Source organism: Cupressus sempervirens, chromosome 2 (assembly GCF_028749045.1).
Source record: "Cupressus sempervirens isolate cs-2001-9-10 chromosome 2, ASM2874904v1, whole genome shotgun sequence".
Classification (NCBI taxonomy): domain Eukaryota; kingdom Viridiplantae; phylum Streptophyta; class Pinopsida; order Cupressales; family Cupressaceae; genus Cupressus; species Cupressus sempervirens.
Genome location: NC_143119.1, coordinates 486460232 through 486482699, shown reverse-complemented (window position 1 = coordinate 486482699; position 22468 = coordinate 486460232). Strand labels below are relative to the sequence as shown.

General features: G+C 37.1%; 1 protein-coding gene across 4 annotated transcripts in view; it reads right to left on the bottom strand.

Annotated features, from left to right (window-relative positions):
* The window catches only part of LOC149573140 (uncharacterized), an 89935-nt gene that overhangs the window by 2411 nt on the left and 65056 nt on the right, over positions 1 to 22468 (bottom strand). Inside the window, exons 5-7 of one of the 4 annotated variants that reach the window (XM_089814322.1) lie at positions 14795 to 15028; positions 8851 to 9078; positions 7541 to 7967 (exon numbers count right to left, since the gene is read on the bottom strand). In XM_089814322.1, coding sequence (XP_089670448.1) covers positions 7953 to 7967; positions 8851 to 9078; positions 14795 to 15028 — 477 coding nt within the window. In that variant the 3' untranslated portion in view covers positions 7541 to 7952. Of the gene's footprint in view, positions 1 to 7540; positions 7968 to 8325; positions 9079 to 14794; positions 15029 to 22468 lie in introns of those variants that run through there. The other 3 variants (XM_089814321.1, XM_089814323.1, XM_089814324.1) reach the window with 3 other exon arrangements.

The following is a 22468-nucleotide window of genomic DNA, read 5'->3' as shown; positions in this document are numbered from 1 at the left end:
ATCAATAAATGATTTGGTTATGGGAATTTTTTTGTTTTCATTCAAAAGCTTTATGGTTAAATTTTTTGGTTCAATTGGAAGGTTACATAATGTGGGAAGGTTATATAATGTGGGACTAGTGACAGCATTCAAAGAGGCCTTTTGCTTTTGTTGACCTTTGGAAGGAGATTTGAGAAGTTATGAAATAGAGATTCCCATCAAATACTATAATCTATAAGTTACATTGTGGGTATCATCAAACAAGGCCGCCAAAGACCAATTTTGTTTGAGGGGATTTGAAAGGAAAAGATGAAGGATATCAATGTGTTGTCACCACATTGGGTGTAATTAAATGAATATATTAGCAAGAAAATATTTATGGAGAATGATACCTAGTAAGTGTAGTTGAAAGATGGCAAGATGGATCGAGTGCAAACAAAGAAAATAAAGAAGGATGAGCACCTCCAAAAAACCCTAATTTGAAAGTAATAAGTTTCTTTTTATATTCTTGTAAAAGTGAGTTGTGTCATTTATTGTAACTAAAAGCTACCCTTTGGGCTCTATCATTGTAAAAGTTAGGGAAATCCTAACCTATTCTCAAGAGAGGTGGTTTTTAGAAGTAGTCAATTAGGTAGTTATGAAAAGTTATCATTTAGGTAATTACTCTAAGTGAGAACTTGGGTAGTTATCTTAAGTGATTACTTGAGGTAGTTTTCCTAAGTAGTTACAAAAGTTAGATGGCTATGCAAAGCATTTAGAAGTTGGTTGTTGAGGTAGTTAGTACATGACCCTATAAATACAAGCTCAATTCAAATGCAAAGAGAAGACTTTTTGGACAAAGGGGATAACATAGAAAAAATTCAAAATAGATTTATAGATTTTTATCATGTAAAAGTGTCTTTCAATTTGTACATCTTCAAAGATATAATGAAGAATTCATTTAGTCATAGATCTCAAATATGTTCATGATTTGATGTTACTAAGTTTCCATGTGTTAATTTGGTAAACTCTGTGTTGTTGGAATCCAATAATCTTTCTAATTTATGTAATTGGTCTGGCAAAATGTATTCATTTCTTAGTATTTTGATGTGTATGTATTAGAATAACTTGCCTTTTTTGTACATCAAGGTTTGATATTCTTATTTTATCATCATTGCATTTGTCTATAAACCCCTTTGTAATCATTATCATTTGTGAATCACAACTAGTATTTCTATGCCCACTATTGAGGTTTCAGTTATCCATATCCTCTAGTTCTATTTTGTTTATTTTTTGTACTTTCAAGTGAAAAGTACATAGAAATACAAATACCCCTATCATACAAAGGAGTTGCCCCTCAAAGGCAAAGGAATGTTGTAGTTTGATAGTGATTGATTTCAATCTCTCCAATTTTTGGTGTGCTTGTCACTGCTCCTTGAGCGAACAAGGTCATTTTCAAAGAAACACTCACAGTGACAAATTTGTTTACCAACAAAAGGTATAAAAAAAATTAAATTAAATTAAATTATCATGCATATACTTGTTATTATAATTTTGATTTTATCCTTCTATTAATTTCTTTCTTAGCTTTGAACTAGATTATGCAACTTATTTACCTAGTAAAAAAATATAATAAGTTATGCATACTGCATTAAATCAAGCAATTTTATCTTTATTTTACTGTAATAAATTTACTCCACACTTTTTGATGTAGAAAAATATTTCATGCGAACAAATTCCCTAAAATAAAATAAAAATATTAGCTTGTTGAGTCCCTTAGCATGCTCACATGGTCAGTTTCAATGCGTAGAACAACATTTCCCCGAAAATACAACATAAAATGGCTCCCAACTTTAGGCATGGAAAGAGATCTTATTACACTCACAGAGTGTTGAGATGTGGATAACTCAACCTCCCATCTTCTGACAAGGGAGATGATACTCACATTAGAGGATGTATATCATATTGCTAGATTGCTTGTCTGGGGGAGGTAATGAGATATGACTTTCACTAGACAAATGTAAAGCTCTAAGAGAATCATATTTATTGTCTTTGCAAGCCCATTCTTGGTAAACAAAGGGATAGAATACCCTTCAAGATGCTACTCTATGTCCATCAAATAGTTCCTCTTTTAAGGAAGGTTTTGATGACAACAATTGCATTAGCTACGACTCCAAATCCATGATGCATTACATTCTCAAAAGCATCCCCTTTCATTAAATATATTTCCCAAAAAGGTAAATGGTTCCCACTATTAGGCATGGACATAGTGACACTTGGAAGCATGTGTTTAATCAAAGTGGCATATGGAAGCCCACTCAAGTGCACCCCTTCCATTAAATAAATTTGATACAGAAACTTTCAAAAGTCTTTGAATTTTGAGAGTTATGCAATGTACTAACCTAAAGAGATTCATATTCAAATAAAAGTCTAATTCAAAACCACTTTTAGGGTAGTGATGCAGGAGCATCTTGGGGTAGTGGGCAATCTTGTAGGAGCATCGGGCTTGGATTTTGTGGGTGTTATGTTTCACGTGGTTGGGATTATCTTTGGGGCATATTGGTGAACCTTATCCTATGTGTGCATAAGGATTGATTGGATCGTGTTGGAGTTATAGCCCTTTTGGTGGTTGCTAGTAATGTGCTCCTATTTCCTAAGCAGACTTTGGAGATTGTTTCCACGAGCTTCGATTCGTGGGAGTTGGTTTGCACACTCTTAGATGTGGACCATTGGATGGTGCTTGGTCCCATGTCTAAGGTCGCATAATGTTATTTTACCTTATGAGTTATTTAGTTTATTTAATGTGAATGTTTATTTAATGTAACTTGTTAGGCCGACATGTGGCTTGATTTAGTATAAGTAGAGGATGTTGTGATGTCTTGAGTCATGATTCACTTTTGATGAACGAAGTTTAGCAAAGCTTGTAGCTGTCTGTGTCTGTGTGTGTGGGGGGGGGGGGGGGGGGGTAGGGGGTAGGTAAACAAGAAGGTTGCTTGGTTGCTTGGTTGCTTGCAAGCACAAGTTTAGATTCTTCTTGGGGTTTCGGGGTTTCTACCAAATTGTGAGTTTGGGCTAGCTAGGGGTTCGATCTTGCAAGATCTTGCAAAATTGTTATTGTAACTACTTTGTATTTGGTTATAACCTAAAAGACCTTACAACCAGGCACATTGGATGTTAATAGATTGATTCTATTATGAGATTGTGTTGCAATTGATCTCTGTGTTGTTGTTAACTTTTTGCAGTGTGGTTATTTGTTGGGGGCTAGGTCATCTCCTTTGCAGAACACTTGCCTTGTACTACATCAAGTGGTATCAAAGTTGGTTGCGAGCTGATCCGTTGATCTGGTTGATCTTAGTAAAGAAAATGTTTAATCTGATTGATGACTGTTAAAACTTGTTACAGAGGAATTGCGAAGATCTTGGAAGATGCCTCCGAGAACATTGGACCCTAGGGCAATTGCAGATCTTTGTGATGTTGTGGAGACTAAAATTCCAAAGAAGGTTAGATCAAATTCCAAATCTAAGATGGAGTTGATGAAGAATGATACAATCGTTGAGATCATGAGAACTATAGTTGATGTACCAAGTAATGTGGGTACAAAAGATGGTTGTGAGGAAGTTGTTGAAGACTTTGAGATTGTTGGATCTAGTGGAGAAGACAAAACCGATCGTATAGAGACATCTGTCGAAGGAAAAATTGGTTAGTTGGATATATCTGAAGCTCGGTTGAAACTTAAGTATAAGATGGATGTTTCTAATTTCTCAGGTACTTTGAATCTTGGAGACCTGATTGATTGGATTGGTGAGTTGGAAGACTACTTTGAGTTAGAGGATATTGGAGATCCGCTCAGAGTGAGGTTGGCACAGACTAAGCCAAAAGGACATGATGCTTTATGGTGCAAAGAATTGCAACGAGATAGAGACGAAGAAGGTGAAATGAAGATCACTAGATGGAGATCAATGGTTAGAAAACTGAATGCTAAGTTCATTCCTATTGATTATGAACTTTATTTGTTTAAGAAGTATTTTAATGCAAAAGGATGTAATTGTAAAGGATTATACCGACGAGTTCTACAAGTTGATTAGTCAATCTGGATATAGAGAACTTTCTAAAGAAAAGGTAGCTAGATATATTAATGGTTTGAGATTCAAAATCCAAGATGAGATTCATATGTTGAATATTGATTCAGTTGAAGACGTTTATCAGCATGCTCTAAGGGAAAAAGATAAGTTGAAGAGAAGAGATCAAGGTAATTCTCGAGAGAAGGAAAAGAAGGATCACTCAGTGAAAGCTAAAACAATTGTTGAGGATGCAACAAAACGTGTTGAGCAAAGGAGAAAAATCGGTAGAGGTGCGGTTAAAGGAACATGTTTTAGATGTGGTGAAGGACATAGATCTTTTGAATGTCCCAGTGTTGATAGGAAGGTTGGTGATAAAAGAATTGTTGTGGTGAATGAGAATGAGGTCTTGGCGAATGAGCCTGGGGTGGAGGATAGCTTGTTGGTTCGGCGAGTATTGTCTATTAAAAAGGTGTTGGAACCTTGTCAAAGGAGGAATTTGTTCAAGGCTAATTGTAAGTCTAGAAGTAAATGTCAGAACGTGATTATGGATGGTAGTAATACTGATAACCTAATTGTTTAGGAGATGGTTCAGATACTTGGTTTGAAGAAAGCGAGACATCCTTGTCCTTGTAGGATCAGTTGGCTGCAAAATGAGCGTGCTTTAGAAGTGAGGGAGCAGTGTCTTGTTAATTTTCAAAATGGATTGTATGTGGATCAAGTGGTGTGATATTGTAGACATGAGTTCTTGTCATATATTACTCAGTAGACCTTGGCAGTATAATTGTAGGGCAGTGCATGGTTGTGTCAAGAATGTGTTTATTGTTGAGAAAGATTGTAGGAAGTTCTCCCTGATTCCTTTGCAAAATGTTGAGCTCAGTAGGAGGAACTTGAGCGTTTGTAAGCGAGTTGAGTTTAAGGATTCTCGAAGACTTAGAGATCGGCATTGGAAACAGACCTAAGGCTCACCAAAGACATGTGAAGATGATTGTTGCAAGAGTGGAACAAAAGCAAGAGTGCACAAGTTGATGACTTGGAGTGCGTGTATGCGAAGAACTAGTTTGGGATTTATGTGTTGAATCCTGTGAGATGTTCTTCCACTTATTCAGTGTGTCTTTTTCACACCTAGGGTGTCTAATGCAAGAGCATCATTGGGTAGTGGGCAATCCTGCAAGAGTGTCGAAATTGGATTTTGTGGGTGTAAAGTTTCGTGCAATTGGGATTATGTTCAAGGCATGTTGGTGGACCTTGCCCTATGTGTGCATAAGGATTGGTTTAACCATGTTGGAGTTAGAACCCTTTTCGTGGTTGTTGGCAACATGTTCCTATTTCTTGGGCGGACTTTAATGGAGATTGTTTCCACAAGCTTCAATTTGTGGGAGTTAGCTTGCACACTCTTAGATGTGGATCACTAGATAGCGTGTGGTCCTATGTCTAAGGTTGCATAATGTCATTTTACATTATAAGTTAATTATGCATTGTAAACTTGGGGGGCTTGTCCTAAGTGTTTATTTAATTTAGTCAAGTCAACTTGTGGCTTGAGAGTTTATTTAATGTGAGTGTTTATTTGATGTAATTTGCTAGGTCAACTTATGGCTTGATTCAGCATAAGGAGAGGGTATTGTAATGTCTTGAGTCATGATTCAGTTTTCGCATGGAGTAGCTGAGATGAGCAAAGTTTAGCAGAGCTAGTAGCTAAGTGTGGGCTTGGGAAACAAGAAGGTTGCTTGGTGGCTTGCGAGCACAAGTTTAGATTCTTCTTGGAATTTTTACTAGATTGTCAATCTGGGCTAGCTAGGGGTTAGATCTTACGAGGTCTTGCACAAATTGTAATTGCTTTTTATTTGGTCGTAACCCGAAAGGCCTTACAGTCAAGCATGTTGGATGTTAATCTATTGATTCTATTATAAGAATGTGTTGCAATATTGATTGGAATATCTATGTTGTTTTTTATTAGATAAACAAATTTTGAAGGGAGCCTGAAACCCTGTACAAGTCTAAAGATTTTCAATAAGTTCAGATACAAAGATACTGCAAGCAAAAGCAGAACTGGTCACCCCCAAACATAGAGTAACCAAGGTGACAAAAAGCCTATCACCAACCAAAAGGAAAGATCCAACAAGGGGGCAGAGCCAGATATATCATGATTTGCCTTTTGATTTAGAGCCACCCTTGCACAATCGAAGGTTCATTTCTAAAGGAGGAGTTGATGGTCTGGAAATCTTCATTTTTACCACAGTCCAACCATCCTCCACTTTAGTTGCCTCAACAATCCAATCCCAGAAGAAATTGAACAATGAAGCCAAGGCAAATCCAAACAATCAACAATCTTCCTAGAAGAGCCCATTTCCAACTGGCCCCCCACAAAACCAGGAGGAAGGACAAGGGCAGGGGCAGGAGGGGGAAAAGGGTCCTGGTCCCCAGACCAAGAGGAAAGTCCAGTACTGGGGCAGGAGAAGAAACAAGAACCTCCTCTAACACCGGCGCCAAAGGATCATCAGCTGAGGATACATCCGTTGATACAACCACTAAATCCAGAGGCGCATCACTGGACTTAACCATCGTATAGTGTTCAAAAGAGGCCCCTAACCACCAAGGAGGTGGTCGCCTAGATTTAGTCTTCACAACAGCACAACGGGCAACAATGTGACCAATCTTATGACATTTTCTACAGTGAAAAGGGATACCTTCATAATCCAATGTTTGGGTCCAAGAGCCCCTTGAAGAATCCAAACAAACCATCTCAGGAAGGCCCTTAGAAATATCCATCTCTGCAAGAAATCTAGCATATGTTGAGTGAAGGATATTTGAAGTGTTTGGGTCCACATATAAAAAAACACCAATGGCAGCCCCAATAGCTTCATAAACTAAATCTAGCTAGAGATGCATCAGGAGATTCGGTATCCGGACCCAAATAGGAACCCTATTAAAGGATTCAGTTAGCGGATCAAAATCTATATGCCACGGTTTGGCCATAAGAGGAAATCTGTCCTCCCATGAAAAACTATTATTGCACAAAATAGTCTTCCTGTCTTTAACAGAATTAAACTTTAATATGAAAAAGCCTTTAGCCACCGGAAAGATGTGGACCTTGCTATCTAAAATAGGCTCCCAATGCTTAGACATCCAAGCATGAAGATTAGAAAGAGAGGGCCAAAAACCCCGAAATCTAAAGATAGCAGCAAAAGAAGAGAGCTCATCTGCTGTACCTAAAATATTATCAACATAAACCTAAAATATCTATGTTGTTATATTTCGCCTATGTGGTTATTTGTTGAGGGCTTGGTCATCTCCTTCAAGGATACAGCTGCCTAGCATTGCATAATGTAAAGAAGTTAAGAGGTATATATTTCTTTTGTTAAACAATATCTTCAAAGAATCAATCGTAAACCCTTTAGATATTTCTTACCTATCTAGGGACCTAAGTTGACACACTTTTGTAGTTGTTCTCTAATACAATTACAAACGTAAAGAGGAAGCATGTGATATTTCAACTTTCATAGCAAGTGTTACCTTACAAAAGATGAGCAAAAGAAGTCCTTAGATTGAAATTGTAAAACAGAATGTCTAGATAATTGTATCACATGGCAGAAGTCCGTAAAAATAGCAATACTAAAATTAGCATACTAAAGGACTAAAAATATCTTAATCTAAATAAAGAACCTAAGATGGTCATTATAATTATTATTTTTAATACCCTCCCTTAATGACCATCATAGTAAAACATTGTAGAAGACTTCACGTCTTGTAGTCATAATTGATTAGCACACTCTGTTCTTGCCAAGACCCTTCCTAGATCTACAGAATGTCAATGACCAAAAGTAGCAAAAAAAAAACAAGAAGGTTGTCCCCTTCTTCAGAACTGTCAGCAATAAGAAATAAGAGCCTGCCACTGAGACAAGTCTGTCAGGAACCCTCCAAGAAACTGTGAAACCTCTAACCAGAAATCATCTACAAAACAACCAACCTGATGTTGGATAATTGATTTGCATTCCTCTAAATTGCTAACGACATAAGCAACAATTGGGGGAGCTTGAAACAACACTATCCTCTTTGAAGCAATTCCACAAAAGCATCCCTCTAAATTGCTCCAGATTAAAAACTTAAATGGAAAGATTTAAAAACGAAACATTAAACTCTGATTATTTTCAGTATTTTGGCAGTGCATCGCTATTCTTTAAGTTTGCCCTGTTTGCTTGGATGTGTAAGCAAGGAATAATTATCAGTGTGTTGGCCAATAGTATAGTCACTATCAAGTGTCCTGTTTGTGAATTTTTATGGTGTTGATATTCTATATTTTGAAAAATCATGATCATGAATACATTTTATTAAACTTAAAAAGTTTACTTCCACAACCTTCGAGTTATAATATGTCATATGACAATTTGAATATGTTTCTGGATTCTCTAAATTTAGGATCAAATAACTTCATCACAAAAATGTTGTCATGTCTCCTTTCACTATACAGAATTGTCCTACCAAAGGTGTCACCCAAAGAATGTGAACTGCAAAATAGAAAATTTAGAAACCAGAGATATCTGTTTTCAGTCAAAATTTGACCAGGAAAGAGAAAAAATTGTTGTAAATGATACACATATTTTCCTTCAGCACCAGAAGCCATTATTTAAAATGTTTACATACCCCCCAGCAGCATCCCTTATGATACAAAAAAATGTAATTTCAGACTTTCCTTTTATAGTTCTTTATTTCCCTTCCATTTCCATTTCTGAAGAACTTCTGGGGTTAATGAAGTATAAATTTGACAATGATACCTGCTTGGAAAAAGAACAGAACTTTTACATATCCATGTCAGATAGTGTCCAATGATTCATACCTTGATCACATTTCTTTCCTCTTCAGTTCTGTTGGAGGCCCCACCTTCAGAAGAAGGTACACTAGATGAGTAGCCATCATTAATTATAATACTTTCAAGCATTTGCTCAGGGCTGTGTACTACAATCATCTCCTCAGCTGTGGTGACTAATGTCTGCGCTTGATTCTTGTTTGTCCTCTCATCACCTCCACTGCTATATAGGATATAATCGTGGTATGTTGGTGCAAACTGAAACATTAATAAGGAAAAATGTTATACTCGATTTGAATGCAAATGGTTAGTTTAGAGAGGAAGATGTTCAAATTAGTTTAAACAGATAAAAGATGTTCAACTTAGTTTAAACAGAGAAATATTAACAAAAATCCCTGTCAGTCTGGCGACCAAGAAAATTTGTAACAAGGATATTCAAGAGATTGGGCAGCATAGTAATAATGATTCTGGAAACCCTAGACAATGGAGTTGTTCCCTGTATAGCCTCCAACAGGCAATGGCATGCAGGCAGGGGGGATAGGAGTCCCCAATAACATTAAGGAGGATAGATATTAAGGGAAGAACCAAGAAACCGAAAAAGGGAAGACAGTAAGATAAACTTGAAGAATGATAGCAAAAATGGGTCTATAATAACAGACTCAAATTTCATCTTTAAACCAGTATGAGGATAGAGACTTTGAAGAGATGGAGGGAGAGGAGAGCCCTGAGAGAATATCGGTCTGATGAATTTTAAGATTGTGATAGAGTGGAGGGAACTATGAGTAAGGATGCTGCAGTTCTGGGGTATCTCACCCTGGACAAGAAGTTGCTAAAGGAGAAGATGGCCTTCTTGGCTCGCTTGATTGTTTTCTTGTCACTGATAACATAAATCTGGAGTTGGGACAATTAGATGAGGAAATTCAGTGGGAAAAGGAAGAAGAGCCACTGATTGAGCCTGCCCATGAGATCGAGGGGGGAAATGAACAGAAGCCTCAAAAGGAAAAGAAGCTAGGAATCAATCAGAAGAGTTCCCCAGACTGTGTAGAGAAGCAGCAAAAAAGGAAGACTCTCCAAGAGAAGTGAAAAGAAAGTGATGCAGAGGGCCAGCTCAAAATTACCAGACTAATGTGATCATTGGTGAAGGGAGGCCCTCTACCCAAGGAGCTGTGAAGCTACTTTCACGAAATGTTAGGGGCTTAAGCACCCCTAACAAGCAATGATTGGCAAAGGGCCAATTGGAAAACTCAGTTCTAGATGTAGTAATACTTAAGGAAAAAAAGATGGGTAGTGGGAATGGGATTGTTTGAAGAGGAAATTTAAAAGATGGCAAGGCCGGGTATTTGTTTCCTGATGGGGCCTCAGGGAATCTGGTTATCTTTTGGAATCCACATTTGATAGTCTACATAAAAATTGCAACAGGAATAAATTTGTTGTGTTGTAGAATCAAAAGTTTGTCCTGAAAGCTTCCACCTCAGATCAATTTTGCAGATTCTGGTTGAGAGGAACTCATGGATATCCCCTTTGTAAATGGAGTTTACAGGTGGAAAAACAGACATCTTGGTTTCAGCAACATCATAGAAAAACTCAATAAATTCGAACTGAGGGAGACATAGGAAACATGGGAGACATACGAGAAATTTCTTGAGCAAAAGAGGTGGTTGGTGAAATATGACTCTTTTGGCAAGAGAAGAAACCTTCTGGAGGCAAAAATCTAGAGAGGTTTGGATCACAAAAGGGGATAGGAATACAAAGTTCTTCCATAATAGCACCAAATTCTGCAGATTTGAACAAAATCTCAAAAAATTAAAAAGAGTGGGTAGATAACAGAAGACATGGATGAGATAAGGCAAAATGTGGAGAATTACTTCCAAGAGCTGCTACAAAATTGGGAGGAGGGGGTGCGCAGTGGTATGTGGGGGCAAAACAGAATGTTGAGATGCATCCCTTCTCTAATCATGGAGGACTGGAGAGGGATTCAAATTTGGTAACATAAAACAGAATGTTGAGATACATTAATTCTCTGATCACAAAGGACCGAAACAATATGCTAATGGAGAATTCCAACTTGAATGAAATCAGGACAGCTTTGTAATAACTTAACCCGTACAAGGCACCCAGGCCGATGGCTTTCCTACTTTTTCCCAAAAATGTTATCATTTGCAAAGATATCTTTGAGGAATTGGAAGATTCGAGGGCTTCAGGTAAGGGTTTGAAGGAACTTAGAAGCACTTTTTAGTGTTAATTCCTAGATAGGACAATGCTTCATCTTTAGATGATTTCAGACCTATTTCTCTATGCAATACAATGTATAAGATCCTTGTGAAGGCAGTTGCGACTAGGATAAAAAACATCTGCCAGACATTATTTCAGAGGAACAGACCAGGTTTGTGCTGGAGGTATCCATCTTCGATGGAATCATAATTGCTCAAGATGCCATACACCCAATTCAAAACACAAGGCAGCCAGCAATGATGCTAAAATGTGACACTAGAAAGACCTCTGACAAGGTAAGGTCAATCTGAGGCTTTCTTTCAAGGTTAAGGAAGCCATTTATTTTTCAAAAAAATGGCTCAATTGGATCTTTGAGTGCATAGCTAGTCCCAGGTTTTCAATTTTGATCAAGGAGAATAAGACAAGGTGATCCCTTATTAACTTTCTGATTTACCATTATGGCAGAGGTGCTTGGTAGAACTACCAACAAAGCAAAAGAGAGGGATGGCCTTGATGGATGAAGATAACGAGTGGCCCTACACCAGTAACACATCAGCAATTTTCTGATGACACTTTGTCGATGGAAGCCACAAAGAGATAGCAAGCAAGATTGACGAAGAACATACACAAACACTATTGAGCTGCGTCAGAACAAGAAGTTGGGATAAATAAATATGAAGTTTGTGTCTTTTCTACAAAACCAAGGAAAGAACAGGAGAACATTCAGGTGCTGAGATTTAGGAAAGACGGTCTGCCATGTGTTTACCTTGGGACCTGCTTGGATAAAGGCCTCGGGACACATAGAAATTGAGATAGTCTCTGCAAAAGTATCTCTAGAAAAGCCACATCATGGAAAGGTCATTGGTTGTCTTGCACAGGGCAAATTACAATGGTGAAAGGCTGTTCATGCAGCTGTTCCTATATTTTTATGTCTTGCTTATCTCTCTCAGCTGGTGCCAGCCATAAACTCAGTCAGACTCTGACAAAAAATAAACTGAGTCACCCTCATAAAATTCTTTTGGCATGACAGTGATGGTAATAATAAGTTTATGATGATTGGTCAGGATAAAATCTGCAAATAGAAGTTGAAATAAACAAGCAAAAACTCCAAAATGTGGCTTCATGGGCAAAGCTAATATGGAGAATGCATAAAGAATCAGATAGCAAGTGGGCAAGAATTCCTCAGCACAGATATTTAGGTGAGGACGAGGATCCAAAACATTCTCAATTGATAGAGGACTCCAAAAAGATCAAGGGTTTGGAACTTTATGCAGGAATGCAAGCCACTCATCTTAGGGCATCTCACTTGGGCCATCCACTACAGGCAGTCAACCCTGTTTTGGGAAGATTCAATGTGTGGATAGCCCATCATTGATAATGCTTTTAGATCTGTATCCATTAAAGCCTATCTCGAGCAACATTGGAGTCCTCTAATGTACAACTACTTCATAGTAGAAGGGAAAGATGGGATGAGATTGTGGCATTGGAAAGACTTCTCAAACCTTAAGCTTCCTGCCAGGGAGGTGGAGAGCTTGAAAGAAATTCTCAAGGAGAGGAAGGTTGTTTTGAGAGAAGGGATGGACACCATCATGTGGAATCAATCTGATTCAAGCAATTACAGTGTTAAGGAGGGCTATCCTGTCCTTGAAAGGAATCAATAGCTTGATAAGGTGAAAATTCCAATTGAACTATGCTGGCATAAATTATGTTTACCAAAAGCTGGAACTCGGTAAGATGGGTAATGCAGGAACATCCAAATGTGAGTTGTATAGAAGAGATAGAGAGACAGATAATCATTTATTTTTGGAGTGCTCCTTTGCCCAAGAATGTTAGGCCTGGTTATGTGCTAGGCTTAGATGGCGAGGACCCCTACTTAGAGATATATTTGCCCTCTTTGAGCCTTGGCCCACCATTTACAGGAATGCTGCATTTTGATGTTATTGGTTGATTTGCCCATCCATCCTAGTTTGGGAGCTGTTGAAAGAAACAAACAAACACATTTTTCAGGATAAAGAAAACAAGATCCATTCCTTTCTGAATAAAGTTGAAGCAGTAATGGTGGAGGTTGTTGACAATAGGATAAGGAAATTCCCTGATTCAAAGGCTAGATTTAGTGAATGAGATGCTTTGATGAAAAAGAACTGATTTAATATCAAGAATTTTCTGGTGATTCGATGGGGTGGTCAAGAGACTCAGAAGTGAAGGGAAGAAGCCAGGTGGTTGGCTCCACAATCGGGAAGGGTAAAATTTAATTTAGGCAGGGCCTCAAAGGGAAACCCCGAACAGTCCGGTGCTGTTTACATCATTAGGAGCAGCGCTGGTATTGTCTGAACACAATTGCTCAACCCCTCCTGGTTGGGAAAAACAACATTGCAGAATTCAAAGCCTTGATTCTGGGACTGCAGAAGTGTTTGGAGCTAAAATTGGAACAAGTAGAGATTGAGGAAGACTTGGCCATAATCATAGAATGCCCTGAGGAAGGCTTCACCCAATCTGGGTCCTCCATTCTTATTTGGAGGAGCTATCGAGATAATGGGAAACTCGGTTTCATTCACAACCAATTATATGCATTGGGAAGCTAATACAGAGGCTAATCGATTAGCTAATATGGCAACAGAGGGAGTCAAGATATTTTAAATCTGTAACGCTGTGGCTGTGGATTCAAACCTTCTTTTGGCAGGGCAATGGTAATCAGAGAGTCTGGGATCGAAGTTTTACTTTTTAGTATCTTGGTGATAAAGATAATGTGGCCTTCAAAAATTAAAAAGGGCACATGACTATTAAGGACTTGCCTCATATATTCACATGATTGATCTTTTCAGATTTAGTTTCTTTGCTGGATAGACCAGTACAATGTATTGAATGAGGAGCAGAGATTTCCATGGTTTTTTTAGCAATCGTTTTGATTCCGGCATTCACATAATGGACTCTCCCAATTGTTTGCTCAGTAGCAAAAACCAAATGGCTTTTATTGGTATGCCTCAAATGCAAAACTTACTCAATCTTCAAGACTCCCTAGAAACTCAGGTAGTGAGTTCAGTTCTGTGTTCTGCTTAAAGATATAGGGTAAATACTGATGTAGCCTCTAGTTTCATTGCAATTACTAGAAATCAATATTCCAAGGGCACAAATACTTATAACGGCAAAACTTTTGGTAAAGGCAGAGTACCTGGATGGTGTGTCAGACATATGGTATGCACATGTTCAAGTTGAGGCAGGTGTGTTCCTTTTTTAGGATGTAGTATTACATGGCACCCAGTCCGCATGAGAACTGGCTCAGGAAGTTCATTGATTTTCTCCAGGTGTATGCATGTGAGCTGAGGGACGGGTGTACTATATTTTGGTCTGTGCAGGCATGAAGCTTTATGATATCTCTTTACAATATGCCTTGTTCACAGTCTGGTACTCATTACATCTATGGAAAGCCCGCTTTTTTATCCTCTTCCTCCTCTGGGTTTTGCTTGTAGACTTTACCTCTTGAGGTGAGAAGTAGAGTTTTTGCATTTGACGGATTGATATGGTTTCTCTCCTATTCTCCTATGGTATGATAGCAATCTCTGGCAGGACACTTTCCCTCTTCTGTTTCCATGTTTTCATCTAGATGAAGGATCAATTAGAATTTTGGAGTTCTCGTTTTCCCCTAGATGTTTAGTTGCCATTTTAGGGCTTTGGAGTTGGGTGATTGAACTTCAGAGTGAAGAGCTATGTGATTATCTTTACTTGGCATTCAAAAAAAAGCAAGAAGCTCAAAACTATTTCTGACCTGGTGCACAGTATCGCGGAGAACGTCATTGCAGCTTAACGCATGGAATAGGCTGCCAGAAAGACTTTTAAATGCACCTGCATTGGCCTCTGCATATTGTTTGTAAGGGAAAGCATATAAATGTCCAACTGCTGCTATTGCCATCTCTACACACAGTATGAAGTTCTGAACATCAGCAGCCTCTTCTGCACTTCTAATAATTCCTGACTTAGCAGCTAGGAAAACTAGCACTCCCTGTATGACAACAAAATTAAAGATAATTAAATTGTATCACACATTATCATAACTAAAGGTGATTGTTAATTTCATACAAAGACAAGTTATGCTAAATTGCTAATCCTATCCTGTGTACTATTGCTAAATAAAATTTAAAACTCTAGGAACATGATAGAACAAAAGCTAATGATTTCTTGGGGCTTAAATAGAAAAAATGAACAAAGTGGAATTCAAAAAAAATTCTTGAAAAAGAGGATAAGAAGTATGCATCACATCTAGATTTATACCAATCCAGCCTTACAGAAACTCTTGCACTAGGTGTAGAAGAAACAAACAGGAAAAAAATGCTTCATCAACTAATTTAAAAAGATATTCCTAATGAATTACACGGGTTCCAAATTAAGTACCTAGAATTGCTAGATAATATCTTCATATACTTTTACCTGTTATTCCCACTTTACGATTAGTTATTGAAAGAGATACAGCACCCAGTGACTCGAGGTCCTACATGATGATGTTTATAATCTCATTAAAATTGTAGTTAACAGGGAACCTAAGTAAGAGTAGAGATAGCCTGACAAGATGCCATAAGTTCTCCATATTTGATTCTAGGCCTTGGCATACACACACGTAAATTACATATATAAATTTAAGCTCTTGATAAATGTTGGGTGTGATCATTGTGAGACTTCATAGGTGCTCTGACTCATACCAAGTCAAAATTACTAATTTTTGGATAAAACTTCAAAATCCATACATATTAGTAGGCGGTAGAATATACAAAAATGGCACCCTCGGTTTGACCAGAAAAAATACTGTAAACAGCAGAAAAAATCAGAATTTTATAAAGAAAGCTTTCTATTGTGCAAACATGTGCAATCAGGACACTGTATGGATGATATCATAATACAACGGAACTCTTTATCCTGAGAGAAAAAGGTAAAAAGCATACAATGAATAAACTAGAAATAAAAAGCCAAACAAGCTATCACAAATGCTTCCAGATCAAAGAAAACATTTATATCTTCATTCACCGGTTTTTGCGCATTGGACGGTAAAAATATTTTTTTTAAATGCTCTTTTAAAACCAGACCACAAAAGTGCCTACAAAGAGAAAATCCCCTTTGGGTGATTTGGCCTTATCTTGGCTCTATGTATACCATGCAATGCAAAAATTGATTATATGTCCCATTGAATCGTTATGGACTCATCCCTATGTCACGATCAAACTCATAGTGTAATGGAATATTTTCATGATCAACTTATTGTGGTCATTAAAACTCGCCAAGTACAAAGCAGATTCACCAAGACCCAAGGCAAACCAGATCAAATAAGTCATGCAGCCTCACCAAAAAATAGAAACTTCCCGTCAGACTTGACAGTTTATGCAAGTCCCAAGAGTTGGACACTGCCAAATACTAAAAATAAAATATAAAACAAAGAGAACAAAAGAGGAGCTAGGTTTGGATTTAACTAGAGCAGATTTGTATTGTTTGCAACTAACCAATCATTGATTAGAGTGCAATCAAAAACAGTCATTGTTCAGCATATATTTGTTTTCAGTGTCATTTAAATAGGGACTAATTATTGCTCTATTGCCTTGATACCCATGTTCTTTCAAGGGGTTGGAGCTTTGGTTAAAAGCAATAAAATTCTGACATGGCGTGCATCATGAAGGTCCCCATCCCTATGGCCTCAAAGGCCTTAATTTGGACCTCACTCTTCAAACCTGCCCTATATCATGAACCAAGGGCACTGCTTCCAAACCTCCACTTCGATTTTAAAAAGTTCATGTTTCCTATTTTAGCTTGAAATATCAAAACAGCATTTTTCCCTATTTTTATGAATGTTGTGGCATTTTTTACTTCCATTTCCCAATGAATCCCAGCAATTAAATTACAATCATAACAATGATTCGTTGAATAAAATCCTATCCCAAGTAAAGCTACTATGTCTGCAGCAATATGAAGAACTTATCTATGAAACAGACACAACCCACCATAATGTGGTCAATGCCGGGCCAAGTGAAACGGTCCTCTCTGCCATAGCTTATTACTCAATGTGGTGATTTTGGTTTTTCATGCAATGAATATTGTAAACCATAAGTTTTGTACACCAAAACACTTGAGAATATTTATAAAATTTAAAATCATTGTTTCCTTCAGCTCATCTCCACTTCTGTACTTATTTGGTCAATGTATACTTGTGTATGCAACCAAAGCAGGTTATAATTGGTTAAACTTTTATGTATTTAAAGTTGATTTTGAAAAAAGTGTGCAGAAAAACCTTTAATTCCTTAAAAAGTCTACATTTACAAGACCAAAATCAGTCTGCCAATTATGAATCTGATAACTATGCAAAAAGGCATCAAGTAGCATTAATAACTGAAATCAGACAGGAGTTTAAGCTCACTGGCTTGTGGCTCTAATTGCAGCTCAAATACAATGACTCCTCCAACCAACAATTGCTACAAAGAAAAGAATAAATAGATCTCAAATTCTATCAAAGAAAATTTTTAAACAAAACTAGACTACGCCCAGAAAGACTCAATTAGAATGTAATGGAAATGAAAGTTAGATAAAAGAAATAACAAAAGAGGAAAGTGCATGCAAAGGAAACTACACAAGTAATCCACTGACATTGAACTTCCCAAAGATGGGTAAATAGAGTGTTGGAAATATGGCATCATTAGAATAGTTTTAACTTTTTTATGTTCATCATAAAATAATAGTGAGTTGCAATAAAAACTCAAGTAGCTATTCTAGGTTTGAAAGTAATTAGTTTGGATTGTAATATGAGTTGTTAAAAGTTAAAACCATTTTATTTGGAGAGTTATGCTGGATTATTGCCATTGATGTGAAAGATATTCAGGAAGATATTGTTAGGAGTTGGCATTGATGTCATAAAAGTTATACATGATTGTTCACAAATACAATCTATGCAAAGGGAAAATAAAAGTATATATAAGAGCGTAACAAAAATCAGAAAATCAGAGAGTATATATTGTCTCCATTGAATTCACTGCATCTACAAAAATCAGAAAACCACAGCGAAAAAATAGTGTGAAGAATAACAGAGCAGCGATTAAATTATAATGGCAATCTCGTAATTCTGGGAATCATTGTGTTTAATTAAAAAGCTTTATGTGATATGACCACACTTAGCAATGTATGGAACATGGAGAGAAATGATCAAAACTGAGTGCCTAAATTAATCACCCAGCATGAAGATTCTATAGCAGAGAGACATGATACTAGAACTTCTTAAACAACAGTGAAAGCCATGAACGGAAAAGCTAGTGTCTAACCTCATGCCGTGAAGATTTAGCACAACAGGTCAAACATATGATCTCTACTGAATACACACAAAAAATAGCACCTCCTGTAAAGACAGTTTATGATATCAAGCTTCTCCCGTGAAAACCAGCGTTCACCATATGGTGTTCGTTCAATTAGAATGAATCAGGTTGAAATAGCATCTTGTTACGACAGAAAATAATAAGATGAATACAGTGCCCAACATCAAAAATTGAACTGCAGAGACAATTAGCGATGGTGACTGTGTATGGTGGTTCATCTTCAAAATCACAATATATATTAGAACAATGAGTTGCATTTGTTCTCAAGAAAGAATGATAAAATATCATCATCTTTAAAGACACGATACTGTGGACAGAAGTTATTAATCCAGGCAGCCGTCATGATATGAGGGCTTTCCACATTCTCTACAAACTCAAATAAAATCAGATATAATTTCCATATGGAAAAACGATTAATGTTTGAGATGAAGAAGCTGGATAAACATCTGTATGTACAACAGCAATCATGTATAAAGTTTGAACAATACCAGGTGCTCTGACTTGCAACGTCAGTAATTAATTAACATACTCAGATATTAATGAAGCACAATAAAGAGGAAATAAAATGATTCGGGAATCTTTGAAATAGAGGCAATTGAAAAGTAAACCTTGCTGGAGAAAAGAACAAATTGAGATTGATAGAAAAGACAGTGATTTACATAGATGGTATACTGTGATAAACGACAATACATGAAGACAGTAGTTTCAGAAAGTCAAGCAATGAATAAAAAGAAGGTAAAAGACGGTGTAAATTGTTTTTAATTAGGCCAAATAAACTTATGGTAAAAAGACTAATAATCACAGGATATAATTTAAAAAGTGTATTCAAATTAAGAGTACAAACCGATGATAGTTTAATTATAAAAAGGTGCAATTACTATTATAAAAGGGGTGTTATTTAATTAAACAAAACGTGCAGCCCTTCAAGTTGAAAAGTCACGATTTCTTATATTTACAAGTATAAAAAGAGGATGGTCTTTGAAATAATACATTAAAGAAAAAGTGGGAGAAAAGGAGAAGTCAGTGGAGAATGAGAATAAAATATATGCAAATAGAGTCAAAGGGCAGAATATATAATATATATACAGATTTATTAAATCTGTTATATATAACAAAAGCATGAGATAGTTCAGAAAATATAAAAAGGTTTATACAGATTTATAATGGGAGATATTTATGGCAGTATGGATAAAGAATAGTATATGCAGATGTAAAGGGATTTGTGCAAGGATCAATATAAAGAAGAGAATAAAGGAGTGATTTAATTGTCCATCTTTAGTTAAGCAAGCAACATTGTCCAGGTGGAACAGAAGTTGTGTGCAGTGGGTCGGTGCTCACAAAGATAGCACTGGGGTTTGGTGCTTCCAGTATGTCGAAGCCTACGAAGTGTGGGAGTTGGAGCTTCCAGTGAATCGGTGATCATAAACATAGGGGTTGGAGCCTCTAGTAGGTTGGAGCCTACAAACTAACATTGTAAAAGAACAATTTAAAAAGAAAGCATTTATATGCCATAGTTTTCTCCCACATTGATTTTCCACATAAAATATTGTGTTATCGTGTTATAAACATAATTGTTAATTTCAGCATTTAAACTTTTTTGGATAAAAAGTTTTAAATTGGCAAAAGTTTTTATTATACTGATTCACACTTCCCCTCCCAGTATAATCGTGTGCTCTTCAAGTTGTTCCCCATAAAATAAGATCCAAAAAACCCTATATGTATTGAACAGAATGTGTGTGTGTGTGTGTGTGTGTGTGTGTGTGTGTGTGTGTGTGTGTGTGTGTGAGAGAGAGAGAGAGAGAGAGAGAGAGTGTAAGTGTTTTTGAAAACTTCTGTTTGGTTCTTTAAACTTTTTAAGGTTCTGCCATGGTATCAGAACAAGGATAGCCTTGACTCTCTCATGAGGGGGGCTAGAACATGTACTTATTGTAATTCTTCCAGATTTAGGAATAGAGTAGCATAGATGTGTAATTTTATCTTTTATCAGACCATTTTAAAAATCTAGATTGAGACAGCTTGTATATAGAGTCCAAGGAAACTTGCCTGACAAACGAATGCTAGCAAACAGTATATGACAAAATTTCATATCCTTGTTGAAAATTACTGCCAATTGAGGAGGATATAATAGTGAATTACGTTGGGAATTCTGCCCACCATCACCTCCTCTGTTGATAAACTTCAATGAGCTCCTGCTGATGGTCGTCAGAAGTATGCGGACATGAGGAGATTTCTTATTGATCCCCCAAACTATAGAAGAAGGGCAGAAAACTGCTACATCTGAACATGGACAATCCATTGTCTCAGGATAGAAAAAACATGTGGTGATATATCTTCAGAAATGCTGAATGTGAAAAGATTATCAACAAAGATTTGCCAAGGCTATATCTAGAACATAAGAGCTGTTTTCAAACCCCTGCACACCAAGCTATGTTAAGAGGAATCTTGCTGGAATTGCTGAACTGAAAAAGAGAAATCCCTTCTGCAGTGGGCTTTGGCAACTGATACCGGTACAGCCAACAAGTATTGAAAAACAAAGAGAGTCCTTGCATCCAAAACTTGGAGGACTTGTTTATTGATGCAATTAATTTGCATCATGAGAGCATATCACAGGAACTTGCCAAAAGAGGATGGTAATCTCGCTCTCAATTTGATTGAACTTGGCACATTGTTAAAGGCGTGATTCTAGCAATTAAGAGAAGTCTCTATCTCTTAAATTGTGAGTCCAACTTCACTTGCTGTGCCGTCCATCAATGAGCTGAATTCATCAAGTTGAAGGTGAAAAGGGTATCCACTCAAGAGCTTGCAGATGGAGGGGATGTCATGGCCACCAAAGAAGCAATATACCTCACTATATATGCTTGACATGTGCATTTGTTAGTGTGCAGACATCGGTTACAAGCATCTAAAGCAATGCAGGACAGAGTTTTCAGTAATCCAAACGTGAGCATACACTTCAGCACTAGAGTTGTTGATGTGGTAAGAAACAATAAGGGCCAAATGTCTGATGTTTTATTGAAAGATATGAACACTGGTGAGCAGAATCTATTGGAAGTCAAAGGTCTCTTTTATGGCATTGCACATGTGCCAAATAGCCAGCTCCTTGAAGGTCAGGGCATCAGCCTTATTGCTGTCAAAATCAGATCATGAGGGAGGCATTGAGTTTTTTTTCTAAGCATACCCTTCCTGGATGCTGAGGAGTTTTAGGGTGCTATTTGAATAGGTGCTGCCTGGTCACTACATCTTTAGGAGCCAACGTGGAGTAGCAGACAAGCTGCAGATAACAGGGATGTCAAGTTATTTTGTGTCTTAGCCAAATTTAAGTCAAGTCATATCTGTTCTTTTTGGATAGGTGTTATACCTTAATGTAATTGTTGGGTCATTAAAAGATTGTCGAAATATCAAAAAAAAAAATATTTGATTTAATCAGAGTGCATGATCAGTGGTACCCAACACTCCTTGTAAGAAGTTCACATTAGGCTGGGGAAGACGATATATTCTTTCCTCACAATTGATGAAATGAGCCTCAAAATATTAAAATGCTCTGTAGCAATATTATTGGAAGATGGAGGCACAGGAGGCAGGAAGAAATTCACCGACCTCACATCAGTCACTAGTCTACTTATGCAAAAACAACTAAAGCCGAGATAGGTTCCCAAGTGGCAGAAGCAACCATATCATATCATTTGTGATCAGAGTGCAATGATCTATAATGATGGCTGCATACACAATAAGGACTACTCAAGCTTTGTGTATTGTGGTTGTATGTGTATATTCCTAATCACATTTCTTAATTGTTTGTGAATGGATGTGTTTGTGCCCATTCACTAGATGGTGTAAGTGATTGGAAGTGCTTCTCCCCAGTCACATAAGTTGGGTGATTATGGATGTGTATGTCCCCAATCAAAATTGTTGTGAACAAAAGTGCATGTCCTTGTTCATGACTTTGTTTTTGGATAAATGGGTTTGTCCCTATCCAAATTTGATGTCATGTCTTGGGTAGATGTGTTAGTCCCTATTCTTGGTTCCATGGGTGGATGTGTTTGTCCCTTTCCTTAAATAAAAGTACAATAAGTGTGGTGAGGTTAGTTCTACCATTACTT